This window comes from Mustela nigripes, chromosome 12, assembly GCF_022355385.1.
Source record: "Mustela nigripes isolate SB6536 chromosome 12, MUSNIG.SB6536, whole genome shotgun sequence".
Classification (NCBI taxonomy): Eukaryota; Metazoa; Chordata; class Mammalia; order Carnivora; family Mustelidae; genus Mustela; species Mustela nigripes.
This window is the reverse complement of record NC_081568.1, coordinates 24,489,108-24,512,416: the sequence shown is the minus strand read 5'-3', so window position 1 is coordinate 24,512,416 and position 23,309 is coordinate 24,489,108. Positions and strand designations below refer to the sequence as shown.

The 23,309-nt window shown below is 40.1% G+C and overlaps 1 protein-coding gene across 4 annotated transcripts in view; it reads right to left on the bottom strand.

The window, feature by feature from the left end:
* CDH6 (cadherin 6) overlaps positions 1-23,309 on the bottom strand; it is a 121,083-nt gene that overhangs the window by 28,914 nt on the left and 68,860 nt on the right. For 3 of the 4 annotated variants that reach the window (XM_059416944.1, XM_059416941.1, XM_059416942.1), the window contains exon 2: positions 22,599-22,955. In XM_059416944.1, coding sequence (XP_059272927.1) covers positions 22,599-22,826 — 228 coding nt within the window. In that variant the 5' untranslated portion in view covers positions 22,827-22,955. Of the gene's footprint in view, positions 1-2,795; positions 2,835-22,598; positions 22,956-23,309 lie in introns of those variants that run through there. The other variant, XM_059416943.1, reaches the window with a different exon arrangement.

Genomic DNA, 23,309 nt, shown 5'->3' with positions numbered 1-23,309 from the left:
TGTCCTTGGTTCCCTTTGTCCCATCTCAGAAAAAGTTTAGAAGGAATTTTCTTAGGAATTATCTTAGGTCTTCAGATAAGTGAACCCTATCCACAAATTTGCAGAAGTGAAAATGGAAGAGAACAATTTTAAAATCCTAATTATAAGCATCAGCTACACAGAGAGGAGATAGTTTATTGGGAAGTTAGCTAGTCCTTAAACCTTCTTTCATCTCTGTCTAGACAGAATATGGGCCACATTACAACAAGAATGGCAGTAGTAGCTAGCAATGGCTAAGCCAACTTGGTGTCCCAGTGATTAACACTACATGAAATGCGTGAAGGAGCCTCTTCAAGCACATTTGAAAATAGACTCTCAAGCCAAAGAAGGACTTTGAAAATAAGCGAATCCAGCCTTTCTGAAAGTGTCTCTCATGAATTTTATTTTTATAAAGTGCTAAGGAAGAGGGGTTCTGTGCTCCCATCAGTTTTGGAAATACTTCATCTTCTGTCTTTTTCTGGGGGTGTCACCCAGTGTACATTAACATATTAAAGGCTGTGAATGCCTACAGTTCAAAACTACTTGATTTTATTTAATCTAACTTCCCTGAACATTCTTGTGTGAAGAATCCTTCTGGATGTGGGAATTCCCGAGGACAGTTTTTCAAGAAACACACTTTGGGGACGATGAGCTAACTGAATCCATCATCACTGAGTCAAGACTCCAGTTTATGTACTGTTTTCAAAAACCGTACACCTTGTGTGACAGTCAGAAGCTTAGAACTTGAGCACAAGAAAAGGCCTTATAGATTCCTCAGTGCAACCTCCCTGTTTTTAGAGATCGGGAAACGGTATCCAACGCCACACAGCTAATGCTAGTTAAAAGCAGAGTTTGAGGAAGAGAATATTATTCGTACAATTAGTAGCCTTGAAAGCAATTTGGCAGAAATAATGGAAGATAAATGGGAACAGGGAGGGAATTGCTTAGAAGTGAGACGAACGCAGTTAAGAAATGTAAAACAAAAGAGGACTCCATGATTTGTGTAATGTGATATGCTAAGGAAATGTTGAAACCGTGATTACACAGAAAGAGCCACTGGGGAAAGTTTAACTCTCCATTGTCAAATTCTAATGACTGAAGAGAGCTCTTAAAAAGCGATTTCATTAACTCATGAGTAATGAAACCAACATCACTGCCCATTGGATCTGGCTTCCGGGCAACCATGGTTAGCAAACCTGGCAGAGGGTGGGGGGCACGGCACCAGAGTCCCAAATAGGGGCTGTGTTCATTCGGTCTCCCTCACACGTGTCAGATCATAGCAGAGCCAATTAGCCTTCCTGAGCCAAGATCCTTATCAATAAAATGAGGATAATAGAAGCACAGGACAAGGCTATCAGGAAGATCTAATTAGAGACCATGTACAAATACTATATTAACTCCTATGTAAACATGCAGTAAAAGCACATTTTAAGATACGATTCCTGTTATCTCCCCATTCATAATAAGTGTGTTCTGATTCTTATTTTGACTTTGAGAACTTTGTTGTAAGGACTTTGAAAACCCAATTTTACAAACACATGGTATCTCTAAGGCAAAATCTGTCATCAAAAGCTAGTATTCTTCTCCTGGGTGGCAAGTGCTGTCTTTCCACGTGATGAATAGTCTTCTGCCTCCCGCTAGATTGTAGACTTCCCTCGGCTGGGTCTCTCATCACTCTCAGTATGTAATTGTTGCCCACTTAGTAGGTGAATACCACATCTGGCCACAAGATTTATTCAGGTAAAAGTAATCAGAAACTTATTTTTAGCTGTCAGGAGACACCATTCCGATGACTTATAGAACACACACCCGAGATGGTATGAAAGGGCAGTGGAGACACCAACTAAGAGTATGAACAGGATTGCTCTCCAGATCCCCATTCTGATTTATCAGTATTTGAAACCTAGTGGGAAAATGCATCTCTTTACCCAGGCGTTGTCTGATAATAAAACAATTTAACCTCATCCCCCTCGAAGTGCAATGCCTGCGTCTGAGAGAGTGCGGAGAGCAGAAGCCTCCAGAAGCCTTTGTGTGTTCTTTCTCCTTCTGCTGAACTCCCCTGGGGCCACTTCTTTTCTGTCTTCTTGGGGAGAAGAGGAAACAGAAGACATGAGTGCTAGAGAAAGTGGCGGTGGCAACCAGACATTAGGGGTTTATTGAGCACTTAGATTTTAATTGGATTTTTTCCTTTGTGATGTCATTCATCATGACCACTGTAAAAGGCAGAAGTTAAACAACAACAAATAAAAGGTTGCAGGCTGCCCGAGGCATGTTTTTACTAATTTCAGTTTAATGTGGCTGTTCCATTAAGTTTAATCATCTGGCTCACTTTTAACGATTCACCATCAAGTAAAAATTATCCACTTTCCTCAGAAAGTCACATCTCATCCGGGGCTGGCAGGACTTTTTACTACTGTACCTGTAGTGTTCCAGAAGGAGCTGGTGGTCTTTGCTTGCTTTTCTGTTGATTTATTGTTATTTCCAAGTGCAACACACTGACAAATAAATACGGGGACTTGGGGTTGCAGACACAGCCCTGCGGAGGGTCACGCCAGAGCAGTGCCAGGCTGTTTTTACTGCCTTTTTGTCCCAGCTCTCAACTGGATTTGGACTCCACTTCAAAGGTATAACACTAACCGTGCTGATTTTTACAAGCTGATGCCGCCCTATGCCTCCCATTACCCGTGTGTCACTGAGTCGCTGAGTCAGTGATCAAACTGAGTCTTCTAAGCATATGCATCCCTGAGACAGAAAACAGAGTCTAAACCAAAGCTTACCTCCATGACACACCTGGGGGACGACCCACCATGGCCCAAAAGGTTTATGGGATTTTTTTGCTGAGGTAAAAAAAAAAAAAATTAGATTATGGCGAATATGCTTATAGAGCGTAGTGCCGAGGCTATGTGGCCATTTGTGAAAGGTAAAGGATGACAGTCAGATATATCATACGGCAGCCCAAGAACAGTAGTGAAAAGGTGTCTGAATGGGACTGAACTGGAGAAACTGGAGTGACAGCAGAGAGAGAGAGAACACAATTTTGTTAACTAGATTGAACATTATTTTAAATTAAGAAAATAAGTCTATAATCAAGTTAGGACAAACTGAGGCTTCACTGAAAGAGATCTATCTATCTATCTATCTAGATCTATATCTACAATGCATGATACGTAATATTGTGAAGATTGTGAAGAGCTTATTGGGTTGAGTTTGTACAAGGAAGACCCTCAACCTTGCTTGGAGTACATGGCAGGAATTAAAAGTAGATTCTGTTTTGAGATTACAGGGCCAGGTAAATAAAAGTATCTTTCAATAAAATTTTATGTTGTATATTTTAATATGCAGTATTTGAATGCTAATGATCTAGTATACGTTAACTAACTTAATGTCTGATGATTGCTTCGCAAGTGAAAACGCCGGTGGCAGCACATTACTGGGGCAGGTTGCTGGAACTAGTTAGAAATGGGGCAAATTCTCAGGCCCTTCCCACCTTCATAATCAGAACCTCAAGGGGGGGGACCTTCCAGCAATCCCAATATTTGGGTTTGTTTGCTTGTTTTAACATATTATTTATTTGTTTGAGATAGAGAATGAGCAGGAAGAGCAGCAGAGGGAGAGGGAGAAGCAGACTCCCCGCTGAGCAGGGAGCTGGATGTAGGGCTCAATCCCAGGACCTGGGATCATGACCTGAGCCAAGGGCAGGCACTTAACTGACTGAGCCAACCAGGAGCCCCCAGGAATCTGCGTTTTAAGAAGTCTTCTAGGTAATTCTGATGAGTGTTCAAGTGTGAGAACCGCTGCCTTAACTAGTACAATCACAATAGTTAAGAACACGGACTAGGGTAAGAGAAAGAAATGGGCATGGGGTACCTGGCTCAGTTGGTAGAGCACGAGACTCTCGATCTCAGAGTTGTAAGTTTGAGTCCCATGTTGGGTGTAGAGATCACTTAAAAAACATAAGATCTTAAAAGAGAGAGAGAGAGAGATGGATGGAAATGCTTGCTAGCTACCAGCTGTGTAACTTTGGGGACCTTAGTTAATTTCTCCGTGTTCTCAGTTTTCTTATCTCTATGATAGGAATAACAACCATACTGAGTTTATGAGGACATCGCTCTGAAAATTAATAAAATAATGAATGTAAAATGCCTCACCGGAGGCCTAACTCAGAGAAATGCTTCAATGAATCATCCTCACATCATAAACATGAAGTATTCAGAAGGTGGAAAGATTTGGGTCTGAATTCTGACTTTCCTGCTAATTAGCTAAATTAATTGGCTTAGTTTCATTCTGTCATCTCTAAGGTAGAACTCAGAATAATCGACTTTGCCAGTTATTTCTCCTCTACTTGTCCCTTAAAAGTTGGTCACCGTTAGGCCAATGTCTTAGGTCCTTGTCTTTCCTCATTTCTCATGTTCTCCCCTGATGAGATCATCTCTCTATTTTCCTGTGTTTGAATATTATCTCTGTGCCCTGGATGCTCAAATCTATAGATGACCCCAGGGAAGACCATTTTCTCAAGATCCAGAGTCAAAGATGCATTTGATTTCCAGGAGAGTCTCTTGGACAGCTTACACTCAGACTTCTAAATTGACTTCATCACCTTCTCTCCAAACCTGCTCCTCCTCTGTATGTCCCGTCTCTGTGAAGGCCACCAGAGTCATCCTAGATCCTCCCCTCTGCCTCCATCATCCACTTCATTAAGACACCAACCTCCTGTCAGTTCTACCTCTTACATCTATCTTGACTCACCTACTTGTTTTCCTTTCCACCACCCCAGTCCAAGTCCCTGCCATTTCTCCCTGGTCTGTTGCAATGAGGCTCTCCTAAAACACACCCTGTCTTGCTTCCTCTCAGTCTATTTCCCTTGTTGTCACTAGCCCGACTTAAACAGTAATAATACCACCGCTGAGGATGCCATTTCTCTTCTAATTAAATCCTGCAGGGTTTTCTCTTTACTCTCAGGATAAAAGTGCTCATCTTCACTCCTTAACATGACCTCCAAAGTCCACCGTGGTCTCTGCCCCCTTGCTAGCCTCCTCAGCCTCCACTCTCTCCCTGATAGTCCTTATTTCAGCATACTCTGCTTACTATAGTTTCTAAAGGATGCATTAGTCTCTTTCATATCTCGCCCTCTGCATATGGTCCCCTTGGCATAAAGTCCTTCTGAACAACTTTCACCCGGGTGATCCCACTCATATATCAGATCTGCATACTCTCTATCTCCTCAGGAAAGCCTTCCCTAAGTAAGCTATTAGTCTAAGTTAGATTCCTTTGCTATACATTCTTGATTTATTCCCCACTTAGCCATTGGCGGAGTCTATCTCTTTGATGGCTTATTTCCATGTTTCACTCAGCAAATAGCTTCATTGGAAGTTTCATGAAGGAAAGTACCCAAACTGTCTGGTTCATTTCTGTATTCTCAGCACCTGACATACTGGCCCATTATAGGTCCTCAATAATGAATGGTTTTAAAGAATGAATGAATGAGTGTTATAAAGATAAAATTGGACAAAATAATCAATAATCAGTGAGGGTTTTTGACACATAGAAAGCAATCAATAAATCTTAGTGTCCTCCATCTCCTGTCTCACTTGATTTTAGTATAACTCTATGTACCAAGATTCTACATTCCTGAAGGTTCCAGATCACTTGGCAGTCACAACCAAACATTAGGCACATGATTTAATCTGAGCAGTCTGAGGGAGGAATCCAAGTTATTGCCTCAGATCTAAAAACACTTCTTTAATAAGCAATAAAAATACTAATACAATAATAAAGCCAGCTTTATTTAGTTTATTGAAGAGAATAGACAAATTAGAAATCCAGCAAGTACATTAACCATTGTATGTCCACTGAGTCTTCGACAGAAGTCACCTGTTAATGGTGAAGAAGCTTCAAGATATATTGAGCTATATTTCAAATATCCTTCTGTTGCCAAAACTAATAGATGATGAATGGAAAATACTCCATTTCACAGAAACATTGTTCCATAATAAAACTAATTTAACTTTATGAACCAAGACCATTGAAAAACATGTATGGGCCTGGACAGCTGCATGAAACAGTGAATTAAAAAAACACTACACTTGCCTTCTGCAAACTTGAAGTTTAGGCTTGGAAGAACTGACTCAGAATAAAAGCAGAAATTAGACACTTGAGTACTCTTATTAAGTATTAGGAATAATAAGGTAAGTAAAGAGCCAGAGAATGGCATAGAAACCACTTGTAAATTGCACAAAGGGAGAGTCAGGGAATATATCAGCCCTTTGAGGGTTTATGAAGACTTCTTGGAGAGGGTAACATTACTGATGGGAGAAAAATGACTGAGCATCCAGCATGAGCACGTAGCATGGTTTCCAGACTCAGTGTGGGAGAAAATCAGAGGAGGCTTTGAGAATGTGCCTGGGGTAATAAAAGCAATAAAGTCAGCTAAAATAGAAACACGCCTTCCCTTGAGTTGCTGGCCACGTATTTGCGCACACTGCACTCAGATGTGCAAGGGAAGATGCAACTTCCTTATTTTTTTTTTTATAGTTTATCCCTTAAGCTCTAATCCCACTGAGTATTAGGAACTCAATATTAGGTTGCACATCGAGTCAATAATTTAATGCAATCCAATAACGTCTACCTGATTCAATAACAGAGTCTCTTTAGATAACTCATTTAGATAAATCTCAGTCTTTCTGGCTTCCGCTTTCTCCTTTTGCCCCTGACCCAGTCCAACATACCATCTGGGTATATAAAGAGAAGAGACTCACATGGCCTGAGTTAGAGGGAAATTTGGGGGCTTTGGAATTAAGGGCAGTCCTTGTCTTGCCCTCTAGCCCACTGGTTTCTAGACAAGATCTGTCATCTGCTACTTTCCTCAGTGGCATCTGTGCTTTTTGGCAGGTGGAAACATGATCTCTGTTCCCCAAGATCAAAGCTGCATATCTCCATCCTGCCTGCCTCATAGTCATCAGAAACCCCCGGGACATCAGCCTCTGACTTCCATTGCTCTTGGCTCCTGTGGGCCTGGCTACAGGGCAGCTTTGTCTTTGATAGGTACCATCTATGGCATCATCTACCCCTTTCTTGCCGTGGAGAAGCCTGGGTGGTCTCCTGGGAGCAAAACGGGGCTGCCCCTTCACCACATGGTTGCCTCAAAAGGAAATGGACAAAAACCAGTCTACTTTCACCTTTAACCCACAAACTTGCCACTCTTCCCCCAGGGCTTTCAGATATGTAATCTCAAGGTCGTAGAAAGGACTTCAGACACACACAGGACTGTTTCTGTGTTTAATGGCTGGGACTGTGAAATCCTCCCTTGGTTTTAGGAATTCCCCACCAAACAGATTTCAGTGGGAGGAAGAGCCAATTCCTACTATAAAGTCAGTTAGATGATGGGAGTGGAAATATGACCCGCAGCCTGGAGCCTGGCACCGATAATTTTTGGTGACTATATATATAAATGGAATTTGTGAGTTTTGTTCTAGTTGGGTAGACTATCTCTTAATACATTAAATGGGCTCGAAAAGAATCTAGAAAATCTCTTTTCCTCTAACAAAACTTAGGATCAAGCTGCCTCCATATCCCACATTCTTTTTCAAGTATACTATGTTGCCTTCCATGATGACCTGAAAAATTATATTGTCCTATTCAGTATAAATAATTTGGTTGATTTCTATAACAGTGAAAATACTTTATCTTTAAAGCATTCTCCTATAGGATTCATCAATTTGGCAACTGGTCTGACTGGGATTTGGGAAAAAAAATAATGGGAGACATCTATTAAGCTTATTCTGTGGAACAGGAAATGTGCTGACCTCATTACATAGATCAAATAAATTGTTACTTATCATGAAACTCTTCATATTTCCTCTTAAAAGATGAGGAAACTGAGGCAAGCTACGAGTTAACTAATTTCTTAGCATTATACCACCAGCAAGAGCAGCATTTGAGTCAGTATTCTGTTAACCATAACATGAATATTATCTCTGAGTGTTTACATTCAGGCCTATGAACATCCATTTAAGGATTACTCTGTACCAAACCATATTTTAATTAATTAGTTAATCAACTTATTTTAGAGAGGGGAGGGGCAGAGAGAGAGGAACAGAGCGAAAGAAGCAGGCTCCCCATTGAGTGTGGAGCCCGAGTCAGGGCTTGATCTGACGACCCTGAGCCGAAATCAACAGTTAGGATGCTTAACCGACTGAGCCACCCGGGCACCCCCTCCAACAATATTTCAAGTGCTGAATTACAAAGATCTATCTAATTCAGGATTTTCAACCTCTGCACTAACATTTTGGGCTGAGTAACTCTTTATAGTGGGACCTATCTTATGCATTATAGAATGTTTAGCAGCATTTCTGGCCCCTACCCACTAGATACCTACAGGACTTTTCAAGTTATGACAACCAAAGAGTGTCTTCAGATGTTGTCATATGTCCACTGGGGGACTAAATGCCTCTATTGAGAACCACTGATTGAATTCTGTCTGTTTGTCTATCTATCTATCCATCTGTAGTCCATCATCTTTCTACGCTTCCATTTTTTTCTCATTTGTGTACCTTGTAACTTTTAAAATACATTCAAATAATACCATACAGATTCTGCATTTGCAGAGATTCCACATAACCCCACTCAATTCAGTCTTTTATCTTTTGTTAGATTTAATAACCATTGAAACAGACCTTGTGTTATGTGGAGGAGAACTTCTGACAAAGTGCTAAAAGCAAAAGAATTTTAAATCTAAACTCAGGAGAAATTTATTAATTCCCTTGACATTTATCTTTTACACTCAATACCTTGAATTTAATGTCAGAAGTACCAGAGTAACTATAAAATGAACAAAACTTCTGTGCTATAATAGTTGTGGTAGGCAGAATAATAGCTCTCCCAAAGATGTCTACGTCCTAATTTCTGGAACTAGTGAGGAAGTTACATTTCCTGGCAAAAGGATTTTACAGATGTGATGAAGATAAAGGTTTTTAGATAGGGAGATGACTCTAGGTTACCCAGGGGAGCCTAATGTAATCACCAGGGTCCTTATAAGGGAAAGGGGAGAGTGGGAGTCAGATGGAGATGGGATGATGCATAGAGGTCAGTGTGTGTGAGAGAGAGACAGAGAGACAGAGAGACAGAGGTTTGAAAAAAATGGGTTGCTGACTTTGAAGAAGGAGAAGAAGACTCTGAACCAAGGAATACAGGCAACCTCTAGAAGCCCCAAAAGTCAAGGAAACGGATTCTTTCCTATAGCCTCCAGAAGGACATCTTGTAGACACCTTGATTTTAGCCCAGTAGAACCCATTTCAGACTTCTGACCTCCAGAATTGTCAGATACTAAGTTTGTACTGTTTTAAGCCACTAAGTGTGTAGTGATTTGTTTCAGCAACTGTAGAAAACAAGGTAGGGTAGTTCTTTATCTTCGGAATTCAAGGTAGACCCAAATTGAATGTGGCCCCTCAAGAATCCCAGGAAAGGGTGTAGAACACACCTTTGACCAGCACTTACTGTGTGTCATGTACCGCAAGAGAGTGTTGTATGTTACGTCAGTTAATTCTCGTGACTCCAGGAGCTAACCTTTATTTTCTCCAGTTTTTTTGTTTGTTTTTTCCAGAGAAACTGAGGTCGGGGAGATTAGGTACCTTACCCAAAGTTTAGGGCATGGCCAGGAAGGATACCAAGATCTGCTGAGCTCCAGTGTCTATGCTAATTCATACCAGAGCATACAGCCAAACAGCACTCCCCACAATGATTACAAACGTTTCTGGATTCGTTGTATTTATTATATCAGACCCCAGGCTAAGATATTTGTAAATTCTATTGGCACAAATGATACAAACTATAATAGATGTTATTATTCATTTGGGATTTATCAATTAAACAACTGCCTTTTGGTTTATTCACTGCATGAAGTTATTTCCCCAAAAAGGCATTGTTTACTGCCTTTAGCTTGACTCTGGAAGTCCAAGGTCTTTGGCAGACTACGACATTAGTCTCAGCTCCTGCTTAGTCTAACGTTTTCATTTTCAAAAAGCCAGTGGTAAATCAAGCTGAGAGCCAGATACCCAGTCAAAAGTTGATTTAGTAAGGCGCCGTAACTCACCGGTAACAATCTTACCTTTTTGCCTTATGGTGTGATCTCTTTAGTAATTGCCAAATCTAAGGACACATACCCATACATACCTACACACATGCTCCCTGTGCCCCCCTCTCTTATTTCCCTCTCACTCTGACACATACACTTTGGAAGGAAATATCAACAGATGAATGCAGACCTTTGAGACAGGATGACTGAAATGGCAGAAATTAAAAAAAAAAAAAAAATTCTCACTAGCTAATGGACTTTTCCCAAAATGGATTTTTCTTCAGAAGTAAGACATAGGGGTGCCTGGGTGGCTCAGTGGGTTAAGCCTCTGCCTTCAGCTCAGGTCATGGTCCTAGCATCCTGGGATCAAGCCCCGTATTGGGCTCTCTGCTCAGCAGGGAGCCTACTTTCCTTCCTCTCTCTCTGCCTGCCTCTCTGCCTCCTTGTGATCTGTCTGTCAAATAAATAAATGAATTATTAAAAAAAAAAAGATGTAAGAAATATATTGGCTATAATATTCTTATATTGACTCTTAAGATCTAAAAAGTTAAAGTTATATTTTTATAAAACAAGTAGTTTCCTTGAGAGAGGGACTGTTTCTTGTTCAAATTCTTAAATCTCGAGCATCCTATATGTATTCAATAAATGATGACCAAAGGGAATTCTGCAGCCTACTCTTAAGTTCTGACAACTGATCCTGGGAGAGAATATTATGAGCTCATTCACTTACTAGTTTTTTCGCTTGGGAACCAGTTTGTAAGTTTAGGATTTGAACAGTTCCCTTTTCTTTTTCTTTTCTTCCCCTCCCCCGTCCTCCCTTCCTTTAAGCGACCAATGAAACAAGCTCAATGAAAAGAAATGTGAATGATCTGAATGGCCAGGCTGGGGAAAATGTTCTCACAGTAAGTTAGTGCATGAATTGGAGGACTCTTCTAGGGCTCTGACTCCTAAGCCTTTATGCTATGGTTTCATTCGCGCACCATGTCTAAAATACTTTCTGCTACTCTAATATCTTAATAATGTAGTGTAAGGCAAGAGTATTAGACTCAGATATATCAAAAAAGCTGGACTTTGGCCCCAGCTTTGGCACTTGCACATGGTGACAGTGGTCTCTTAACCCCTCTGGGAATGTTTTCTCACACCCGAAAGGATTTAGTCCTGCTCAAATGGAGGACTTGTGTGGTCATCCAAGGAACACTTTTTTGCAAGAGCGCTTCATAAATCGTAGCACCTGGTAAAAGTGTAAGAAAACATTACCATTGCTCTTTATCTCATTACAAATTTTCCGGAGTACCTTTGATTGCCAGGGAGTAATTTCTTTTGTGTTGTATTTTCTATTCTGTCTCTCCCCATCCTGCACCTTCCCCTCCCTTTCCTTAGAAATTACCTGATGGTTTGCCATTGTAGTAAAGTTCCAACTGTGGCACTATCATTCTAAAACTCTAGTAAGTTGATATCTAGACTGTCGAAAGGGAGAGAAAATGGACTAAAATACTGCCATTCGAGTTTGACCAAGTCACTTAATTTTCTTGATTGTGTTTTAAAAGCATTTTCCTTTAAGAGGCAGGTGAGTCTGTGATCACCAAGATCAGAGCTTTTGCACAAGGTAAATAGCTCCTCCCTTTTTATTCTTTTTACATAATAACCGTAGTTGGGAAGATGGATAGAATACTCAAGATATAAATTGTCTTGAGGTGCCTAGGTGGCTCAGTCGGCTCAGCATCTGCCTTCTGCTCAGGTCGTGATCTCAGGGTCCTGGGATGGAGCCCCGCATCGGGCTCCTTGCTCAGCAGGGAGTCTGCTTCTCCCATTGCGTGCTGTTCCCCTTGCCTTGCTCTCTCCCTCTCACACTGACAAATAAATAAATAAAATCTTAAAATAAAATGTTAAAAAAGATATAAATTATCTCATTACAGAGAATTTTTTTCTTCCTTTTTATTATATCTGTATGAGAAGGTAGATGCTAGCCGAACCTAATGTAGCAATAATAATTTACAATATATGTAAATTAGACCATCATACTTTACACCTTAAACTTACATAGTGATATATGTCAATTATTTCTCAATAAAAGTGGATGAAAACAGCTACAATAGAATAAGAAGGTAATTTTTTATAGTCCATTCTGCCTTGCTTGATTTCTAAAAGGGAAGTTTGCTTTCCAGGGGGTAGTTACCCTTACTGGGGGTGGAGGAGGGCAGGAGAAGAAGCTCTAGACTGTAGATTAAGTAAGGAAATGGGCCAGAGTCTTATGCTTTACAATTCGTGGAAAGAAAACAATAAAGCATGCTGAAATTTTGCTTAACTGTACGTTAAAGCAGAATTTTTTGGCATCTTGTCTTCCCAGGTTCTCTTCTGAATTGTACTTGTATATAAATGATAGAAAGAGTTAAGATGAGATTATTTTCCAGAAATGATTATTTTCCCCTGAACTCAAAATATGTTGATTGGGAGACTATATAGTTGATAAAGAAAAGAATTAGTCATTATATAGAATTTTTCTCTCCCTGTATCATCACATTTTTCTCCATAGTTGATTTTTGTGTGTGTGTGAATCATGGCAATCAACATTTTCAGGTCTTAAATGCTTTCTTTTTTACCACACACTCGAATTGTCTACACAATGTAACTTCCTAGGAATTTTAAGAAAAATGTGCTTTCTATTGGCCAGCTCTTACTTTCCCCCATTTTGCTTCAAACTTCCTTAAACTGACACCCTAAATGTTGTCTGGTTTTCATTTGTAAAAGTCTTAAAAGAATGAACTTTTACAATATGATATTATTTCCTGTATGTTTTCTTTTTATCTTTCTTATTTATGCACATACAACTGTATTGTCTTCAGTTTCTCTGGTTTGCACTAAGGTAGCTCGAGCTTTTTCCTATTGTACCATAAAATACTTGTGTCATCTTGATGTGAAATTTCCAGAGGTAGCTTCCATGGAAAGACATAATAAATTTGGTTTATATGTTTACAACCTAATATATCCTTGAACTTTAAAGACTTTAGATGTTCACTTGTCAACCCAATGACACAAAGCACTATCAGCGATATCCATATCAAACTATGCGCACCAATAAACTGCGAAACACTTCTAGACTACATGGCAGGTTTTTATCTCTTTAGTCATTGCAGCTTAATTCAAGTAATATTTGGCTGTTTCCAAGGTGCATATCTGTGCCAAGCACTTTTAAGGATACATAGATGAATAAAACATGTACTCTAGGGTCCTGCAGAGTTTACAAAGATATGAGTATGTGAAAAGATTCAAATTCAATATCTAAAGTACTAATTGAAAAAGGAGCCCTGGGACCCAATATAAAACACTGTTCAATATGAAAGGTCAAAGTTGAACTTTAAACAAAGAATTAATTATTTCACTCTTAAAAAGGTGAAGCATTCAGGGTAAGAAATTAAGTCAGGAACGATTTTTCCCTCAGCAAAACTTTGGTTCAATAATATAAGGAGATTATGATATTAATTCCAACCTAACAACTTAATTATGATTACTCCAACTTAAAACATGAGTATACCCTAAGTGCAATAGTAATTTTTTGCATTGTTGGATGCATTCAAGTTTATATTGAGAAAAATGATGAGACCTAATTAGACCCTTAACATTTCATAGCCATTTAAATAATATTAATTCCAAATTGTGGTGTAAAGTGATGACTTTTTTTTTTTTTTAAGATTTTATTTATTTATTTGACAGACAGAGATCACAAGTAGGCAGAGAGGCAGGCAGAGAGAGAGGAAGGGAAGCAGGCTCCCCGCTGAGCAGAGAGCCCGATGTGGGGCTCGATCCCAGGACCCTGAGATCATGACGTGAGCGGAAGGCAGAGGCTTTAACCCACTGAGCCACCCAGGCGCCCCAGGTGATGATGTTTTAAAATGAGATAATAAATAGCCTTAATAGAAGGATCTACAAAATTTACCAGGGTCATCAAGCAGCGTGAAGAGTAGTGCACATTTTATTTTTAGTTTGGTTGGGATAATAAGGAAGACCATATTTTTATATATGCGTAGTTCTCTGAATTGCCGTTATGAGTCACATCTGCAGCTGCCTTAGCTGCTTGGCCCCGTCTTCTGGCCCGTCATACTTGATTTCACGGAAGGAGTCTGAACATTAGGGGAACAATCCCCAGGGCACCTTTGGTTCTTCCTTCCCTTCGCTGTTCCCGTGCTTTGAGGGCACACCTGATTGCAGGGGGCCTTCCCTTCTTAGACGGGCTTCCCTTTGTGAGTATGATATGCCAGACCCTGTTCTCAGCTCTTTTTGTGTATTAATTTATTAAATCCTCACCTCAGTAACTTTCTTACTCCCTCATGTAGCAGCAGAAGAAATGGGGCGCAGGGAGGTTAAATAACTTGCCCAGTATTACGCAGGTGGTCACAGTGTAGCTGGGGCGCCGACACACGCAGCCTCCTCGGCTATTAACTTAACACTCTCCAGTGCGTAATTGTCGAATGAATGAAAAGCATTTTCTCTTCAGATCTATTCAAAAATGTCTTAGCTGAGATAACGTCTTCAACTGCCTTCTTAACTCCAATCTCAGTGTCCTCTAGTCACCATTAAATCCCACATTCACACTGATATTTCAAGCTTTTTGTTATGCCCCATTACTGCCTTCGGGTCTTCTGAAACATACCAATTCACCTCAAATATTTATTCATATAGTTCACACATCTATACATTTTAATCTTTTAAGATGCCTCTCTTTTCTTGTGTGTGTGTGTATGTATTCTCCGTGAATGGAAAACTGGAAGAAACCGTAACTATTTTCCTGGAGAAATATTGTGGCATGCTGCTTTTCTCTATTCCAGGTCACGTAATTTCAAATTTGATTCCTCACCTTGACCTTTGAGAATATCTATCGCTTCTACTTATTTATCAAAAGAGCAATAAGAAAAAAACCTCTTTGTCTTAGGGGAGTTCTGTACTTTCTTTCAATCTCTTCTCTAATTCCAGATGGAAAGATAGGTTTGCGAAGAATACCGATATATTTAGCATGCTCATGAGGATTCTATTACATGGTCATTGTAATAATTGACAACATAAAAGCTTATAGGAAGATGGAATTTGCTACCAGCAGCCCACATCTACACAACAGAAGATGCCTTCTTTCGATTCTGGTGACACATTAACATCTAAACATAATGTCAGATTTGATGAAGGTTATCAAAGGGAGAACTCCTATCAAAAAAATCTTGTTTATTTTTGATAAAAGAGGGTAGAGCATAAGGAAGACAACCTTTCATTTTAATGGGAGAGATAAGGCCTTCTTAAGTTTAAACTTATAATTCTGGTGACAATATATTCTTGGCTTCTCATATTTAAATTACTGTCACTCAAATCAATGGAGATTAAAAAAAATCAGTGGTTTATGTATCTTTTGACTGTTGATTACCAATAAGTCAGGGATATTTATCTGATTTTTGGAATAAAGTTTATTTGATAATTAAGGATTATTCGATTAATTAAGGATGATGATAATTAAAGATTTTGATATGAAAAGAAATGTTCATTGGAATGTTGGCATTTTGCGTATTTATATTGCCATCTCCTATGGTGGGCCCATAATACGACAAAAACCGAAAACATTCTGGTGCAAACCAAGCATCTATATTGTTTAATAATAGTACAAACAAGTTAAGGTAATCCGTAAATAAATACTTAGCAATGTCTGTAGTAGAGATGGGCGGGGATTTTTATAATGAACATGCAGAGTGTCTATAACTTTCCAACAACCTCTAGAACTGTTCGGTTTGTGGAGCATGAAGGTAATACAGATCAGTGTGAACAAAAAGGATCTGAATCCTTAACTCTCTTTTATTCACCTTGATCCCTCCATTTTGTTCCACAAATTGCATTACAAGCAGGAGGATATAGGATTCCACAGACATAATGACATGGAAGTTGGAGGATTTGGGATTGGGACCTTCTTTTTCTTTGCCTTTCTAAATTTTACTCTGCTTTTGTGACCGGGCAATCCAACTGTTGCCTTTGGGTTTATGACCAAGGTCAGACCTTCTAACGGTTCTGCTCTCCACATGAGCAACTGTGCAGAGAGGGAACGTTGAAGACTGAGGGAATTGCTGTCACACGGGACATCTTCTTAGCATCAAATAGCAAACTGGAGCCTTTGCCATTAAGAAAGGGAAATCAGTTGGCGGCAGTGGAAACATAATGAGGATTACTGCCAATATTGGCAGTCGGGAAGTTACTTTTTAAAACTTTTTTTTTTTTTAAGGTACATTCAACCAGCCAGTGCATGGTCTCTTAAATATACTAACCAATTGAAATATAAAAATGTTAAATGACTGAGCATTAAATTTAAATGATGAAGAAGAAAGATGTGCCCAAGGCGCTTGTCCTGACTCAGGGAGAAAAGATTATTGCAGGGCATTGAACCAGAATAGAAGTTTAGAGGTTATCAAGGGAAATAAAAAGCAAAGACACATTTTCATCATGATGACCAAAAAGACTGCTAATTGCATATCTAATTTTAAAATGCGCACATGTAACTATTTTGAATATCACTGATGTATTCCAGAAAAAGTAAAAGGAATGTTCATAGTGGTAATGAAAACATATTTGGGTAGCTCTTTAATACTAGTCTTAATTTTTTTTTTTCTATCTCCCCTTGGGTTTTACACAGCAGGTTCCCAGCAGGTATTTGTGGCTTTGAGCCACATGCTATCTCTGAATGCCAAAGCAGGTTCTGGAAATGTTTTTTTAATCTGTGCCTTGCAATGGCTCTGTGAAGGAGTGGAGATCCCGGGGAAGGAATATAACAGAGCAGTTACAAGGTGAGACGGAAGCTGAGTGCAAAGTCTAGTAGGCTGAGCGCTTAGGAGGAAATATTTGAGTGCTCTGAGCCTTGGTTTACTCATCTGTAAAACGGGGCTATAAATCTTACCTCAGCATTAGTGTTGCTGTGAGGACCCAATGAGATAAAGATACCTGAAGCACTGAGCGGAGTAGGGCTCAGGACATGCTGGCTGTGACGATATTGATGTTTTAATCTGCTGCTGCTGTTTGAAGTGACAGTGATTAAATGACTCTCTGAATCCCCCTTCAAATTAGCACCGCGAGGTTTCTACTCTTAAACTTATGTTCTTTTCAGAAAAAAAATTGGAATACAAGAAAGCAATATTTTAATAATAGCATCTTTTAAATGGTCTTCCAGAGTGAATATAATATTGCTTCATGTGTACCCAATTCAGATCATGTGATTATAGGAACAAATAATTGTTCATTCCTAATTTTAAAGGTGTGTGTGGCTGACAACTTTCATTTTCATGGGCCGTTAAAACATTACCGGCTGATTATCCTGAGATGAGTGGCTTTGTTGAATTGGGTAGACATTAATTTTAAAGACTCAAGAGGAAGGCGTGTTAGGAAGACCTGTGCGATAGAGCCTCAAATAGAACCCCCGTTTTCATGATGTTTAAAAAAGCACAGCGTATCTGTTTTTTGGGAAAATTCCACAAGAGAAAATCCTCACCAACTTCCAAAAAGGTAACATCAGAAAATATCTATGAAAATAGACAGTTTGTCACGTTCCTAAAAACAGATCTCCTGGTATGCTACTAAAAATAGAAGTACCTCAAAGGCTTCTAATGGAGATTCGTCTTATGTATCCATTGTGTAGAAGGAGAGCATAGGAAGGAGAGCATTGTAAAGGATAAAATGCAGGAGACAAGGGAAATCAACGTTGCTATGGGCTGTTGTATGATCATGTGCAAACCTTTTGCCTGAAACTGTGCAAAAAGTTCTGCGGTTTTAAATATTTTCATCTTTGTGTTAATGAGTGCCCGTCATCAAAATCTAATCTCCGTCTACCTGTGTTCTTCTTTTCTTATTGAACTTAATCTTAGATTATATATGAATCATCATCAGGGAATTGCTACATTATGCAAAGCTGGCAAGGGTTTTCTGCAAATGTGAGATGATGACGCTTCCTCCTTACTTTCCTATTAAGTTTACAGAAACCAAAGATAACCGGGGTGGATTTCGTGTAATATCAAATACTCTTCCCATCCCCCCTTGACAAGAACACATGTATCTTTCCATTTCCTGTGCCAGGAATAGCGATACTTCCACTCTCCTGACTGTCCAGTCTTGAAATCCCCGACTCTTCGAACTTCTCTGCATCTAATAAATTGGGAAGTCCTGCTAATTCTCCCTCTGCGGTGTGTGCGCTCACACCTGCTGCTCCTTTAAGAGTGCTTCCAACATTATCACCCCCTGGGGGAAGCTCTGCTCAGCCCCAAGCCCAGCTGGCCCCTCTCCTTTCTGTGTCCAGCAGTACTTCCTGGACGTCCATTTCATCACTGAACATGCCACGATTTGTTCTAATCACTGCCAGTCGTACACTGCCAAGGCCGTGATTCTCAAATGCCAGCGCATATTAGAATCATCAATAATCAAAAACCAAGTGAGACAGAATCTCTGGGAAGGTGAGACCAGGGCCAAGGTATTTTTAAAAGCCTCTACTCTTCAGACGTTAATATGCATACAATTCACTGGGGGCTCTCATTGAAATGCAGAGTACGATTCCATAGATCTCAGGGAGGGCCCAAGATTCTGCATTTCCAAGAAGCGCTCTGGTGACACAGGTGCTGCCTATGCTAAATCAGCTAAAAGTTGCCCCAGATGGTCCGGCATTTTAGAAAAACCACCATCTGTATGTGGATCTGTTTCTTAAGCCCACAAGCTCTTACCGAGTACAGGACAACTCTTTCCTTCCCTGTTACCCAGACCCACCACCACCATCTTTAGGTGAGTAGAGGTGCTGAGACTTTTCTCATAAATCAGAATCTGGGTTGTCAATATTTCAGTAGAATCGGCCTTCCCCACTCTTACTCACAGGAAGTGTATCCTTCCGGCCTCTGCCCGGCTGAGTTCACGTTTCTGCGTTTATCTTTCGGGGCCGCAGGACACAGTGAAATGCTGGAGAGCCTTCAGAAGGCTAGAGGAGGGATGTCTTGTCGCCTTGGCTTGTGTTCCATGTTTTAAGCGTTATCTTGTCTCTTCCCTTTATTGTTAGCCTAGCCTCAGTGGTGTGTCTTCTGCTCCTCGGTGGCGCTGTGACCCTCCCTCTTTTCTCCCTTGACACCTGACAGCCCTTTTCTCCCACCCATTCTCACATTTTCCTCACTCCACCTTCATCACGGTCAACCCTAGAGACTTCCCACAGATCATGGAAACCAGTGAACACAAATAAAATAGAAACAGATACTTATCGTGTAAAAACTTCTTTCTTCCACTTTAAGCGCTACTTGCTCAGAGGCATGACTTTTCTTCTGTGAAAGCTTCTGTCCCTTCCAAGTACAGATCAATCTTTTTCCTTTCAGGACCCAAGGACAGACTCAAAGTAATTGTTATTTAATTAGGCTAATCGCTTGTTTTAAAGTTCTATTGGTCTTTGTACACCTTTAAGTGCCCACACAGCTACAGTCCAGGGCTTTCCAGAGCGCAGACCGAGGCATCCTGGGGAGCCCACCCTGGTACCAGGAAGCATTTTTAAAATTTCAAGGGAAATGCAGAAACACTTGGGCTCTGTCAGACTCCTTGTGAATTACTAGTTCAGGGTAGTTCACAGTTTCAACAGTAGGTGGTGCTACACTCCTTTCGATGATGTCATATGTCTGTAAAGCTGGGTTCCGCATAGTATTTGTGTTAAGTGAGTGCAAAATCAATATGGAAAGGAAACGAGGGGCAGTGTCCAATCTTAGAAGTTGTACAGTGCCCAGCAGATGCCCACATTCTGTAAGTAAGGAACTGGGGTTATTTTTTCTATTAATTGCTGTGTATTTTTTTTTCAAAGAGCTACTTATTTTTTAGAATATAAATACCTATTAAGGTGTTTGGATCTATTTCTTGCGTCCTAAGCGCACTGTGAAAACAATTCTTGAGATAAGAAGGGCTCTGTGAACCAAGAATGTTTTGGAACCTCTGCTGCAGTCTAATCTTGTTTTTTCTCGTCCTGTTCCAAAAATTTCTTAACCTTGTGAATCCACTTCCCGGCATCAGGTGTCTGTTTTGTTTCAGAGCTTTTTAAAAGTGGACCAACTTGTTGCCACATGAACAACAAACTTTTTTTTTTTTTTTTTTTACTCAAACTTTTTTGGGTCTATTTTTAATTGTGCTAAAAACACATTACACTCAAATCCTTTCTCATGTTGATAAAACATAACGCCAAAGATAGATTTGGGGACATGCCCTATTATTAACAGAGCAAAAACACCTCTTTACACATCTGTCATAGCCATGCGGGGACCATGACTACTTCAATGATTGCCCTTGCCTTATTTATTTTTTTCCAACAGATACTCCTTTATGTGTCACCCTTTCAAGAAGGTGGGGGTGAAGTAGGGAAATACAGCTAGCTGCCAATAAAATATCTACCTCCACCTGGTTGCATGGAAGCTCTGATTGGGAAGGGAGTTTTGCCACCATCCTCTACTTTTTCACCCACTGAGAGATCCCGTAATTTCCTCCTTTTACTTCTGCAATGATACAGAAATCAGTACTTTGCTTCAGTGCATTACAGATAGATTATTATTAAGAGCGTAACCAATGGGTATTCTCACCCATATAAAGAGCATCTTTATGCACCTACTGTGTGCCAGTCCCTAGTTCTTGTCTCACTTTAATGAGGTTGCCACTCCATGAGGTTGGCACTGCTGCCTGCATTTTCTAGATGAAGAAACAAAAGCCTGGGCAGGTTAACAACCTGCCCTGGGCCACACGAATGGCAGGGCATCGATGGGGCGTCAGATCTATCTGCTTGAGTCCACAGCTCGAGAAACTTTTCCTCGTGGCAATATTACCTCTCATAATCATCATGGTAAAACTGATTTTGGTGCAGTTTTATCTATTTCCGCTTCTAGTATCCTGAAATATCCTAGCCTTTCTTTAAGAACTCAAGTAGTTTTGATAACAACTGACATCACAACTTTAGAAGAAAAAGCAGAAAGAAAAAAATAAAAAAAAGGCAGGGGGCTCAATTATTTAGACAAAGCATTTAAAACAATTTAATCTTCTATGACAATAGTGTTATTCGCATTGTAGAAAGTGTTTTAAAGATTGTAAGATGATTATCATTATTTACAACCATTACTCTATGAATATAGTTCCTGCCTGTCAGATTTCACAAGGAAATGGGGTAAAGTATAAAGAAGGGGACTATCTTTCTTCAGCCTTCACACAGCGTGTGGATTTCACATCAAATACAAGGCTAACCCCTTGGGGATCAGTGTTGATGTTCACCCCTTCACTGAATACTTCCTCTCCTACTTTATTCCACATTAATAATTCATTCATTGGAACAATGCCTGGTTACCTCAGCCCAAGCTATGGATGGTTTTCCTTCATTTGGAGTGGTTAATACTTAAAGAGAATATTCACACCTTCTTATTTAGGGATATTTGGTAACAGATTGAAATGTGAACATGCAGCCCTTGGAATCTGCAAAATTCATGCTACCTGATGTAGCCATTTCAAAATCATAGCTGTAATCATAAACAAAGACATCTTATCATTTCCATTATGTTCATTCTCTGTATGAAGGGTATGTGACAATTACTCTTCTTACCAATACTATATTTTGAAACACAGAACCTACAAAGTACAACTCCGTGTCTCTATTTTTTTCCCCATCGTTGCAGTATGCATATCGTCTGCAGCAAGAACGTAACTGATGATAAAATTTCCGAGAAACGCATGAAGACAGTAGAACCGAGCTGTTTCCCTGACTCGGCTCCAGTAATCTCTGAGGGCTATCACAAGTGATGCCTCCTCATTCTACTTTCTAGAGTCAATAAAATGGTCAGATGATATTTGGAAATAGCACCCCTCCATAGCCATTTTTCTCTCTTGTGAACCTTGCCGCAATTAAATCACAAGCTTTTGAATGCCTGGCTCTTGCTCATTTATTTGAGACGAGACAAACCCCACAGCAGCAGCAATAGTACAGCAACCAAATCGGAGGCAGGTGGTGGCTTTTGAGGACAAAGGACTCCATTTGGTCACGGAAAGGATGGCACGGTCGGGGAGCCGTGTTAAGAAGTAGTTAATTTGAACCTGGCCAAAGGACTGACGCTCAAAATATTTGCTTTCAGAACGAGAAAAAAGGAACCTTCCTTCCCTTACAGCTTAATCGCTCTATTCCTATTTTTAATACATCCTACTTGATAGAATAGCCAGACCACATTTTTCAAGCTAAAGTAAAAAATTAAAGGATTTATGATAATCCTATGTGGATGGTTGTGGGCGTTTCTTTCTCAACGGAAGCGTTTCTTTCTTTGTTACATTGCTAACATTTCTCAACTTCTTGCTACAGTCTTCCTCCCGAAACTACTCAAGTGGGAAAAAAAAAAAAAGTCTTACCAGAGAAGCAACAATTCTTACTGTACTGGGGAATAGTTCACATCCTCCCTATTTATTAGAAGTAATTTCTTCAGGCTTTAAAACCAGAACGTCAAAGTGCCCAGTGGAATCCTACCTTGCCCACGTACTGATAATCGGATCCCGTATATTCCTCCAGGAGAAAGAACTGATTCCACATCCAACTCCTTTTCGAACGGTTCAGCTCATTTTTGCTGTTTCCAGAGAGCTCCAGGGCCCTTTTCTTTGCCGGGAAACCGCTAGTCCTCTTAGATAACGGGCTTGAGAAAGTTGGGTAGGGCTGACCAACCCAAAAGAGTAGCAAGAAGTACCGGTAAGTTCTCATTCTGATGACTCAGTCTGGTCTCTGGGTGGTGGGTACCCTGCTCCGTGAAGTGGCTTTGCTCAGGGCACTGTTTCCAGCATCATTCTTCCTTTCTTCCTTAATGTGCTTCGCTTGGCTCTCAGAAGGTATCTGGAAAGAATAATAACATTTCAAACATTTTTAGAGATGCTTAAAATTCAGCGTCAGAGCAAATAAGCTCTGGAAAAAAAGGACAGAAATTTGAATCGCAAAACAACAAAAATAAGTTGGCTATCAATTGTGAAATGAGGAAAATGTTCTTTCAGACACGCTAAGTGGAAGGCATGTGCCGAGTCGGAAGCTGCTGTTTCCCTTCTCCTTTTCTATCACTTAAAAATCCTATTTTAAGTCATTGCGTTGCTGTAGGTCAACATGCCAGAGTGGATTATTTCACTACTCTTTTTTCCTCTCGAGTAGGTGGGCTGAGATCTGGTTAGAAGAAACGAGTCTGTGTTTCGGATTCCA